General features: G+C 44.2%; 2 protein-coding genes across 3 annotated transcripts in view; one reads left to right on the forward strand and one right to left on the reverse strand.

Annotated features, from left to right (window-relative positions):
• Positions 1 to 10,994, reverse strand: part of LOC124794675 (alpha-1,3-mannosyl-glycoprotein 4-beta-N-acetylglucosaminyltransferase A) — an 834,427-nt gene extending 823,433 nt beyond the window's left edge. Inside the window, exon 1 of one of the 2 annotated variants that reach the window (XM_047258208.1) lies at positions 10,829 to 10,994. The gene's annotated coding sequence lies outside the window, so the exon portion shown is untranslated. The remainder of the gene's footprint in view (positions 1 to 10,828) is intronic. The other variant, XM_047258209.1, reaches the window with a different exon arrangement.
• Positions 10,995 to 11,062: 68 nt separating this feature from the next.
• The window catches only part of LOC124794676 (U6 snRNA-associated Sm-like protein LSm1), a 71,247-nt gene continuing 69,905 nt past the window's right edge, over positions 11,063 to 12,404 (forward strand). The window contains exon 1 of the mRNA XM_047258210.1: positions 11,063 to 11,299. Coding sequence (XP_047114166.1) covers positions 11,236 to 11,299 — 64 coding nt within the window. The 5' untranslated portion in view covers positions 11,063 to 11,235. The remainder of the gene's footprint in view (positions 11,300 to 12,404) is intronic.

Here is a 12,404-nt window from a genome sequence, read left to right on the forward strand (position 1 = left end):
CACGGCCACTTCGGCCGGCAAAAAAATTGACACACATGCTTGGAATGGCATGGGGTTTTATTAGAACCACCCCATATTGCTAGACGCGTGAAAGATCTGTTGCGCGCGTCGTTTGGTGATGATCGTGTGCTCAGTCGCCACTTTCGTCATGCTTGGCCTCCCAGGTCCCCAGACCTCAGTCCGTGCGATTAATGGCTTTGGGGTTACCTAAAGTCGCAAGTGTATTGTGATCGACCGACATCTCAAGGGATGCTGAAAGACAACATCCGACGCCAATGCCTCACCACAGCTCCGGACAGGCTTTACAGTGCTGTTCACAACATTATTCCTCGACTACAGCTATTGTTGAGGAATGATGGTGGACATATTGAGCATTTCCTGTAAGGAACATCATTTTTGCTTTGCCTTACTTTGTTATGCTAATTGTTGCTATTCTGATCAGATGAAGCGCCATCTGTCGGACATTTTTTGAACTTTTGTATTTTTTTATTTTTTTTTTTTTTTTGGTTCTAATAAAACCCCATGTCATTCCAAGTATGTGTGTCAATTTGTACCTCCCTATCTACATTATTCCGTGATTTATTCAGTTTTCAAATTTATACTGACTTTTTGATCACCCGATATATATTTTTTATTTACGAAATTAATTTGATTATATATCACGTTTGTACATACTTATATAAATGCGAGTACTTGGCCAATAAAATGTGTAGTTAAAATAATAATACTCACTGTTTTTATTGAGCTCCTTCCCTACAGCTTTCCATATATTGTCTTTCGCAAGTGTATTCTTGTATGCATCTAATTTGATGTCATGTAGCTGGGGGTTGACACAGACCAAATTGATCAGTTTTTCGTCTTCTTCGCGACTAACATCCATATTTACGCTCGGCAACACGCGACACTACAGTAAGAAATAATAGAAGCCAATAGTGACGCTGTCGCCGGGTGACACTTCTCTGTCGACTGTCGCTGCGCTCAGAATGTTACCTTTAATGTTCGGCTACTTGGAGACCATTTGCGGCCATTCATGGACGTCATGTTCCCAAAAAAAAAAGATGGAATCCATTCATGGACGTCATGTTCCCAAAAAAAAGATGGAATTTTTGTGGATGACAATGCACCATGTAACCGTGTCACAATTGTTCGCGATTGGTTTGAAGAACAATTCTGGGCAATTCGAGCGAATGATTTGACCACCCAGATCACCCGACAAATAAAAAAAAATAATAATAAAATACATTGTTCAAATGGCTCTGAGTACTATGGGACTTAACTTCTGAGGTCATCAATCCCCTAGAACTTAGAACTACTTAAACCTAACTAACCTGAGGACGTCATACACATCCATGCCCGAGGCAGGATTCGAACCTGCGACCGTAGCGGTCGCGCGGTTCCAGACTGTAGCGCCTAGAATCGCTCGGCCACCCCGCCGGCTACCCGAAAATAATCCCATCAAATATTTATGGGATATAATCGAGATGTCACTTCGTGCACAAGATCCTGCACCGGCAACACTTTCGCAACTATGGACGGCGGCTATAAGGGGCAGCAGGGCTCAACATTTCTACAGGGGACTTCCACGGATTGCTGATCCAATGCCACGTCGAGTTGCTGCACTACGCCTGACAAAAGAATGTCCGACACGATATTACGAGGCACCCCATGACTTTTGTCATTTCTGTGAACTGCTGTTATACTATGCAACAAAAGAGAGTTTCTTTTATCAAAATTAATGTTTCATGTACACTTACAGACCTTCACAGAAGATTAACGAACAACGTTAGCATTTCAGTAGGCAAGCTAGAGGGTACAAGAGGATAACAGATCTATAATTTGATCACAATGTGCCGAACGAATTCTCAGCGGTGTGCGGGGACAGGAGGTAGTGAGTTGCGCCCACCGACTCGCTGCACATTGTTTGTCGAAGGGGAAGAAGTGATGCGATGGTGGCGTAGGGTGGGGGTGGGGGGACACGTCATGCTCCCTTAACTCAGTACTGGCTCCACTCTCGTGCTTACTGGTTTGGCACGGTGCGATAACCACATCGTAACGCTACAGTACACTGGCGATGGGAAAACCGACCTCTTAAAACCGATACCGGTATTTTAGTTCTGAATAACCGGTGTTTTTCGGTACTTTTTCGATCTCGGTTACAACAGGGTTTTTTTCATTTTTCACTAATATCTAGGCAAAAAAAACCGGCACATCAATTTGCCGTAGCGGCAGTGCTAAAATTTTTGGTTTTTAAATAAAACTTTTTTTTTAAGCGAGTAACGTTTACTCGCAAAATTTCCATTCCTTTGAAATATTGGGCTATTATAGAAAGAGGGAAGAGCGATCAGCGCTATTTTAATTACGACGCCGACAGTCAGAAATGAGCAGCAGACACGTGACATAAGCGGTACAGCACTGCTGAGAGAATGGCCTTTCTGACGGTATGCGTTTCCGTGGAGTGTGCAAAACTTGCTCCCCCACCTGCTCTATACGTCAGTTTTTCGCTCTCATCCTCGGACATAAGTAGTGTTACAGAATGACATGTCCCTAGTTTGCTAGCATTTTATAAAGGGCGATAGCAATGAACTACAGTACTCCATTTGCTTTAAAAGATAAAAACGGGAGGAGGTACAACAACCCAGCGACATAATATAGGAGAAAACATCAACTATGTTCCGTGGAAGGCAAGGTAAACTTGATTGCTACACTTATAATTTTACTGACACGCCATAAATTTGGAATGATAACTGCTCTCTTAATTTTGTGGTTGCTTCAGGATGAAAAATTGCTACCATACAGAAGCGACGATGCGGCGAAGTCATGAAACGTCGTCGCCGTGCCTGTTTCCTCCACCTTCGCTGTCTTCTTTGCTGGAGAAAATGAGACCAATTTCTGCTGCAGCCTCAACCCTCCTATCGATCGAGACCTCATACTTTGTACGAGTACAAAATAAATGCCCAGTCTTTGGAAGCGGTAACATTCGTCAAGTATCTGGGTGTGACTATTCGAAATGATCTCAAATGGAATAATCAGGTTACACAAGTAACGGGTAAGGCGAACTCTAGATTGCGGTTTATTGGTAGAATCCTGAAGCGATGCAGTCCTTCAACAAAGGAAATAGCTTACAATACGTTAGTTCGTCCAGTCTTGGAGTATTGTTCGTCTGTATGGGACCCTTACCAGTTGGGTCTGATTCATGAGATTGAGAAGGTCCAAAGAAGAGCGGCAAGATTCGTGACTGGTAAATTTAGCCATCGCGAGAGCATTACGAATCTCATAGAAAGTTTGAAATGTGACAGACTTGCAGATAGACGACGCGCTAAACGGAAGGGGCTGCTCACTAATTTCCGAAATCCGATCTTCACCGAGGATGTAGAGCGTATATTAATACCACCAACTTTCAAATCGCGCAATGATCACCATTCAAAGATAAGGGAAATTAGAGCGCGTACTGAGGCGTTCAGACAGAGGGGGGGAAGGGGGGGAATATGACTTTGGCGCGAATTGTGCCCTCCGCCACACACCGATTGGTGTCTAGCGGAGTACATCATTAGAATTTTTCAATTTTCGTTCGAAATCTACTTTTATTACTAGAAATACCAGCGATAAAAATCGAAAGCCGGTTATTTGAGAAATCTGTTATGTGCGGTTTTAACGGTCGCGTTAAACTGGAGACGAAAAAAACGAACACCGGTTGTTTCAACGATAACCGCCATTTCTAAAGCACAAATGGGTACTGTATTGTTAGGTTGTCAAAGTTGGCAGCAGCCGGACACAAAACAAAACGGGTGTTTTACCGATTCACGGCTCCACGGTCCAGTCACATTAATGTGACCACCCACTATGTTCGACGTCAACGTATAATAGCCACTAACAGACAGCAGATGGCAGCATTGGTAGAGGGGGTTTATATAAAGCGTGTAGGGAGGGGGAGGGGGGGGCGGAAAACGGTTCAGTCATTGGCGTAAACCGAGCGAATTATCTTAAGTCCAAAAGGCATTTGCTTTCGGGCCAAGAGTGGACGCATTACTGAAATGGCTACGTTGGTAAACTGTTTGCGCGCTGCCGTGGTTAAATTATACCATGCATGGCAAAATGCGCTGCCCAAAATCGGCACCGAGGCAACTGTGGTGCACCAGGGTCCAGGGCTGGTTTAAGGTCTAAACGACACAAGCCGCTGCTTGGGGCGCCCAGCTGATGGGTCGCCACAATTGTGGGTCTTCTATATACGAGGGCTATCCACAAAGTACATTACGCTTTCGTTTGTGTCCGTTAGGGGCGGGGCTAGCGCGGCCATCTTGGTGTCATGGCATTCCGACGCTCAGTCGGCATCCTGCCGTGCTAGTGAGTGGTTTGTGCTGTACTCCGTTGAGTTACTGTGACAGTTTGAAATGTCAGCGTCAATTGTAAATGCCGCGAAGTGTGAAGTGCCTGCTGTAATAAAGTTTCCGACTGCAAAAAACTGTACACCGATAGACATCTATCGGCAGCTTTGTGAAGCGTATGGGGACGACATAATCACTGAAGGTGGAGTGCGTCAATGGGTCATAAAATTTAAAAATGGCCGAACTAACGTTCACGACGAAGAGCGAAGTGGAAGACCCAGCATAGTAACTGCTGAACTTGTCGAAAAAGTCGATGCCGCGGTCCGTAAAAACCGTAATTTCACAATAACGGAACTCTCTATGAGTTTTCCACAAATTTCACGAAGTTTGTTGCACGAAATCATTACCGAAAAGCTCGGTTACCACAAGTTTTGTGCAAGATGGATACCAAAAATCTTGACAGAGATTCACAAAAATCAGCGAATGGCTGCAGCGTTAACGTTTTTGGACGCTTACGAGAAAGATGGCGACTCATTACTCGATCGCATCGTTACGAGTGACGAAACATGGGTTAAGCATGTGAATTGCGAGAAAAAATTTCAGTCAATGCAGAGGGGGCACACAAATTCCCCCAAAAACCCAAGAAATGCATGCAGACAATGTCGGCAAGGAAGGTGATGGCGACTGTCTTTTGGGACAGAAAGGTGTGATTTTTGTGGATTTCCTGGAAAGAGGCACTACAATAAACTCTCAAAGGTATTGCCAAACTCTGCACAACCTCAGAAGAGCAATACAAAACAAGCGCAGGGGAAAGTTGGGCTCAAAGATCTTGCTGATTCACGACAACGCCCGGGCCCACACGGCAAATGCCACACGGGAAGTTCTCGAATCTTTTAAGTGGGAGTTGTTTCCTCATCCGCCGTACAGTCCCGACCTGGCACCGAGCGACTTCCACTTATTCCCAGCAATGAAGAAGTGGTTGGCTATGCAGCGTTTTGATGACGACGCACAGCTTCAAGAAGAGGTAACCACGTGGTTGAAGGCGCAAGCGGCCGAATTTTACGACGAAGGAATTTCCAAGCTCGTCCATCGCCACGGTAAGTGCCTTAATTTAAATGGCAACTATGTAGAAAAGTAGTATTTAAGTGTGGCTTCCATCTGTATATAATAAAAAAAAATTTCCAATACTTTATTTATTTTTAATTCCAAAACGTAATGTACTTTGTGGATAGCCCTCGTATAATGCAGACCAATAAGCAGCGGTTGTTTGGGGGGGTGGGGGCGACGTAATATGGAAAAGCGGAGATGAAGGTTGCCAAATGAAGAGTCGCTCGTGTAGAAATATTCTCTCGAGCCGGCACTGCATGCGCCATACATGACACGGGTGAATGAATGCTGTGGAGATGTGCATTGGCGAACAGACGTGCAGCTGCTGAGCAACTGACGGCCCAGATGAACCAAGCGGCTACGACCAGTGCCTCCTCAACAACTGTTCAGCGAACGTTGGTGCTTATGGGGCTCCGCAGGCGGCTGGTTCATGCAACCATGCTGACTGCTATTCATCGGCGACAAAACTGGAATTTGCACGCCAGTGCCGCAACTGGCGTACACCGAGCGGCCACAGGTTGCCTTCTCAGATGAACCACGGTTTATGCTCCACCGGTTAGACGGCTGCGGACGTGCACGGCGTGAAACGTCTGAAAGCAAACACCCTGCAAAAATCGTCCGAACGGTCGAGACCGGAGGATGGAGAGTTATAGTCTGGGCAACGTTATCATGGCATTCCCTGGGTGATCTCGTCATTCTGGAAGGCACAAATGATCAACACAAGTATGCATTATCGTTGAGGACATCTTCATCCCTACATGCAGTTTGTTTTTCCCGCGACACGATGGCATCTACCAGCAGGGCAATGCAAAGTGTCATGCGGCTCGCAGTGTACGTGCCTGGTTCAAAGAGCACACGCATGACTTTATCGTACTCTGCTGCCCACAAACTCCCCGATTTAAGTCCAATCGAGACTCTGTGGGATTACCTCGATCGCACCACGTATCCTCAACCGAGAAATACAGGGCAGCTGACCACAGCAATGGAGTCGGCATGGCTCCACAGCCCTGTAGGTACCTTCCAGAACGTGACTGGCACTCTGCCTGCACGTCTCGCAGCGGTCCGCGGTGCAAAATGTGATTAAAAAAAAAATGGTTCAAATGGCTCTGAGCACTACGGGACTTAACTTCTGAGGTCATCAGTCCCCTAGAACTTAGAACTACTTAAACCTAACTAACCTAAGGACACCACACACATCCATGCCCAAGGCAGGATTCGAACCTGCGACCGTAGCGGTCGCGCGGTTCCAGACTGTAGCGCCTAGAACCGCTCGGCCACATCGGCCTGCAAAATGTGTGCTGGCCGAAGTGGCCGTGCGGTTAAAGGCGCTGCAGTCTGGAACCGCAAGACCGCTACGATCGCAGGTTCGAATCCTACCTCGGGCATGGATGTTTGTGATGTCCTTAGGTTAGTTGGGTTTAACTAGTTCTAAGTTCTAGGGGACTAATGACCTCAGCAGTTGAGTCCCATAGTGCTCAGAGCCATTTGAACCATTTTTTTTTTTTGCAAAATGTGATTCAGGCTTTTGACAAGTGGTCCCATTGATGTGACTGGATAGTGTGTATACGGAACCCTAGTTCAGGACGCAGTGAACAAACAGACCAAATACCCTTAGGCTCATCCTCGCTTTTTAACAGCTATATTACGCACAAAAAACTGATTATGCCCTTAAAAAAGCCAAAAACATCTACAAAAGTGTAATAAACATTTAACACCAAGTTTTAAACGACGGACTTCATATAAAGACCCAGAAAACTTTCGCCAAACCCACAATGTTTCGTATACTGTGGACTACGAGCTAGACAAAAATGTGTATTAATGTTTTAGAAAACATTTCTTACCTTTCAGAGATTCTGCTCAAAGGCTTTGCTGCGGTTGAAACATAACGTCTGCTGTACAACAGATTCACGATCTTATGGTGGCTAGTTCAACGATCTGCCAGTCAGAACTAAGTATCTCCAAATCTCGGGTCAGTATCCAACAACGTCAGGTAGTGCGAATCACAGAGAGGAGATTTGAGGGGTGGGGGGGAGGGGGCAATTCTGCGAAGGTTTCCCTTTGTCTAGAGTAGAGAGTAGAGTTTAGGATAGCGCGAAAACGCAGCTTTGACGAAGGAGACAATGTAATTTCTCATGAAAGGTGTGGCAATCTAGAATTAGTTGTGCAGCGACTACTGAGGATATACACTACTGGCCATTAAAATTGCTACACCACAACGATGGCGTGCTACAGACGCGAAATTTAACCGACAGGAAGAAGATGCTGTGATATGGAAATGATTAGGTTTTCAGAGCATTCACACAAGGTTGGCGCCGGTGGTGACACCTACAACGTGCTGACATGAGGAAAGTTTCCAATCGATTTCTCATACACAAACAGCAGTTGACGGGCGTTGTCTGGTGGAACGTCGTTGTGATGCCTCGTGTAAGGAGGAGAAATGCGTACCATCACGTTTCCGACTTTAATAAAGGTCGGATTGTAGCCTATCGCGATTGCGGTTTATCGTATCGCGACATTGCTGCTCGCGTTGGTCGAGATCCAATGACTGTTCAGCAGAATATGAAATCGGTGGGTTCAGGAGGGTAATACGGAACGCCGTACTGGATCCCAACGGCCTCGTATCACTAGCAGTCGAGATGATAGGCATCTTATCCGCATGGCTGTAACGGATCGTGCAGCCACGTCTCGATCCCTGAATCAACAGATGAGGACGTTTGCAAGACAACAACCATCTGCACCAACAGTTCGACGACGTTTGCAGCAGTATGGACTATCAGCTCGGAGACCAAGGCTGCGGTTACCCTTGACGCTGCATCACAGACAGGAGAGGCTGCGATGGTGCACTCGATGACGAACCTGGGTGCACGAATGGCAAAACGTCATTTTGTCGGATGAACCCAGGTTCTGTTTCAGCATCATGATGGTCGCATCCATGTTAGGCGACATCGAGGTGAACGCACGTTGGAAGCGTATATTTGTCATCGCCATACTGGTATCACCCGGCGTGGTGGTATGGGGTGCCATTGGTTACACGTCTCGGCCACCTCTTGTTCGCATTGACGGCACTTTGAACAGTGGACGTTACATTTCAGATGTGGTACGACACTTGGCCCTACCCTTCATTCGATCCCTGCGAAACCCTACATTTCAGCAGGATAATGGACGACCGCATGTTGCAGGTCCTGTACGGGACTTTCTGAATACAGAAAATGTTCGACTGCTGCCCTGGCCAGCACATTCTCCAGATCTCTCACCAACTGAAAACGTCTGGTCAATGGTGGCCGAGCAACTGGCTCGTCACAATACGCCAGTCACTACTCTTGATGAACTGTGGCATCGTGTTGAAGCTGCATGGGCAGCTGTACTTGTACACACCATCCAAGCTCCGCTTGACTCAATGCCCAGGCGTATCAAGGGCGTTATTACGGCCAGAGGTCGTTGTTCTGGGTACTGATTTCTCAGGATCCATGCACCCAAATTGCGTGAAAATGTAATCACATGTCAGTTTTAGTATAATATATTTGTCCAATTAATACCTGTTTATCATCTGCATTTCTCCTTGGTGTAGCACTTTTAATGGCCAGTAGTGTAGCATTCCTCATTGTCTAAACCCGTAGTTATAGCGGGAACATGATCAATCATATCTAGTTGTGTATAAGAATTCTCTAATGAATAAAAACTCTGTACTCCAGATTCCAGGAGGTTGGGAGCGAGCGCTAGTATATGTGGCGGGGGAGGGGGGGGGCGTCCCTCGCCCCTTTTCCACCCCCTTGCAAAGGGTCCATGCAACTCTCTGTGATTTACTGGAAAATTTCCCCAAGAGTGCTTTCCTAGCAGACAAAAGCAATTTATTGCTATGTATAATATTCTCCATTATAACAAAACATTACAGGAAATGAAAGCGAAATCGTATGGTTCCAAGCCATAAAATACCGGTATCTGATTGTTTTACAGGAAACGTGTCCCAAAAACATAAATTATTCACTGACTGAACAATAGTTTGTTGGATTCCAGGGATGCTCTCTACTCAAAATGTCCATTTTTTGTTATGAAACTGTTTCTGCTATGCAATCCTGAAACGTTCAATTGCGGTGTTGGTGTACTTTACACGGGGTAAAGTACTACCGCCGAACGTGTGCCAGCCGCTGTAAAATTTATTCACTGTACAAATCGCAGTTTTACAACGGGAAAATGGTTCTTGCTTCTACGCCCACTGTAGCGGGAAACTAAGGATCGCATGAACATGGGACAAGCACTGTTGGTACATGGAGGATTAAAAATAGTACTGAATACTCCATAATAAGGACAACATTAAGAAAAAAGAGCACTCTTTGTTTTATCTTTGGTAATACTACCCTAAAAATGATGATTGTACTTCATATTGTGGGGGTAAACCACCCCCAGTAAAAGTTTCTGAAGTTATTGCAATTAGCAATACCACTTAAGATGGCCTGCGCGCTTTCCAGCAGTTATGTCATATGTAGTCATCTGCTACAAAGAAAAAGCGTTGGATTTTTAAGCTATTTTACAACGTTGTTGACAGTACTGGAACATCTTTGAGTGGATCAAAAAGCTCCATGAAGTGCGATGCTAAAGGCTGATGAACATGTATTAAGAAACCGTGCGTGGGAACTTAACACTGAACATGCCGGTGACTAACAGGACGTAGTTCGACCATTCCACTAAAAGTGAAGTACCATCAGAAGCGCTATTTAGTACGGTATTTTCAGTTGGAAAATGGTAATCCTGAACCCTCAGTGTGGGCCGGAAAAACTTAACTTCGTATAATAAATGCAAAACGCTCACCCCTTTCGAACATAAAATAAAACTATGCACAGGTTGTAAAAATTGAGTTCTTTTAAAGTTTTGTCTTCAAATTATACTAAATTATATGCGAAAGTAATGGTTTTCTCGTTCCTGCCTAGTGCTGATGCCTCTTTTTACTTTGGTGCCGTTCCAGGATTAATGAACGAATCACTGCGTGAAGATATACGAGATGATCAGCACTCAATAGGTACAGTTTAGACATGCTTTGTACGGTGCTAACAGCTGTTCTGTCCACAGAGATTTCTTACGAGAGCAAGTGGCAAATGATCAAGAAAATAAACACTAAAAGTTATCTCACCTGTCTTCGTGAATACGTAGGAATAGAATATAGTGCTGCAAATTTAAGAATAAAAAATATGAACAAGAATAACTGGCCTATTTGTTATTTAGTCTCGTACGATAGTGGTCAGCATACATCTATTTGAACGGTAGTTATTTATATGGGAGCAGAAGATAGTTCAGACAGTAACTACAGCTCTAAAGAACTCAAACTCTGAATGATGTATGTTTGGTTATGCATGCCGCTAATGTTGTCACTTGTCACAACAGGTACTTCGTTCTTTCCATCTTACCTGGAGTCATTGCCTCGGCTTCTGAAGATATTTCACATAATTTCAGCTCTATAAGTATTTGATAACTTGTAAAAAATACATATTTCAACCGCACAATTGCAATAGTAACACTACTCAACCTTGTTCACCATTGCTAAGTCAATGAAGAGCGCATTTCAATGGTTGCGCACCATCTATCTACTAAGGTGTGAATTAACTTCATCGACAAATAATGTATCCTTTGCGAAACCTACGTAGCATCTTTGGTTGTATGGTCCATCATTCATAAGTCGTAATGTTTAATTGGTAGTACGTGCGATTTGATTAGAGGGTGATATCAGGTGTTTACTGCGTGTTTGTACTGGTTCAACAGCACGCGTACTTACTCCCCACTGCTAATGTGACTGAAATATGAGTGTTTGGATAAAATGATTGAGCCTTCCGAATTACATGTTGCCCCTGGCACCGCTACGCTTATTGAAGAACTTGACAGTAAGTTAACCCACATTCATATATAACGTACAGACACTATAAGGACATTTAAACGCTGCTGCTGCATGTAAAAATAAATCAATAAATCAGCTTTACTTTCGCTGCGGAGCCATCATAATTCCAAAATATTACCTTGAGGAATGTCGGTTGACACTGCACAGTGGTTGTCAAAGATTGTTTTCGTCATTGAACTAGTGTTTGTATATTAAGAAGACACAAACAAAACGGTTCAGACATCGTTTGCCGCGTATTGCTCACTTTCCCGTCCTATGAAGAAATATTTGCATGACAGCATATTGGAAGTCTTTTAGGTTTTTCTTCCGACAGACATTTCGCTGCGTTACAGCCTTCAACTGTGTGTCTCCTCGTATGTTCTGCATGCAATATAGTATCATCCACTCACCTTCCGTATGTTATGTTATCTTGAAGGTTCTTCCTTTGTCATGCTGTCCACTTACGACCTTACAGCTTTGCTGGATTCAAATGATATCTAGAGCTAGGCCTACTGACTTCGTTCTACAGCCCATTCAAGTGGCTGTATTTTCTGTCGACTTCCATTCAGACGTCATTACAATAGCCATTACGACTTCCATCCAGTGTGGGCTACACTGTGATTTGCTCTAGTATTACTGCAAATATCCTAAAGGTTAACTAGTGTAGGCCGAAATTGTGTCTTTGTTTTCCGAGGCCGTTTTCTTGCTATATATTTTGTTGAAACTGAGTGTTAAGCTTTATCGAAATTTACAACCCTAAGCAAAGTGGTACCTAATTTCTCTGTTCTGTAATTTGATGGATTGTAGTGGCCCATTGTATTCTGTTTAAGCAAACACATACCCTTCCTTTATTAAAATCTAATGTTTTTTGTCATAAATTTAGACAAGATATAAAGAGACTACCAATTTGCTTCCTTTGTTGTAAAGTAGAATGTTTGAAGTATTGATTTAAGTTTTGGAAAATTTTCACCCTTTGCAGACATGCTGTAACAAATTTGTAAGGTGATTTTGTATTATTTTTCCCTTAGATTTCTATTGAAACACCATCTCCAAGCACCTTTCTTTTGTTAATGCCTCCAGTGTGTGTGTATACCTCATTAGGCATTGCAGAA

The sequence above is a fragment of the Schistocerca piceifrons genome, chromosome 4, assembly GCF_021461385.2.
Source record: "Schistocerca piceifrons isolate TAMUIC-IGC-003096 chromosome 4, iqSchPice1.1, whole genome shotgun sequence".
In the NCBI taxonomy this organism is placed as follows: domain Eukaryota; kingdom Metazoa; phylum Arthropoda; class Insecta; order Orthoptera; family Acrididae; genus Schistocerca; species Schistocerca piceifrons.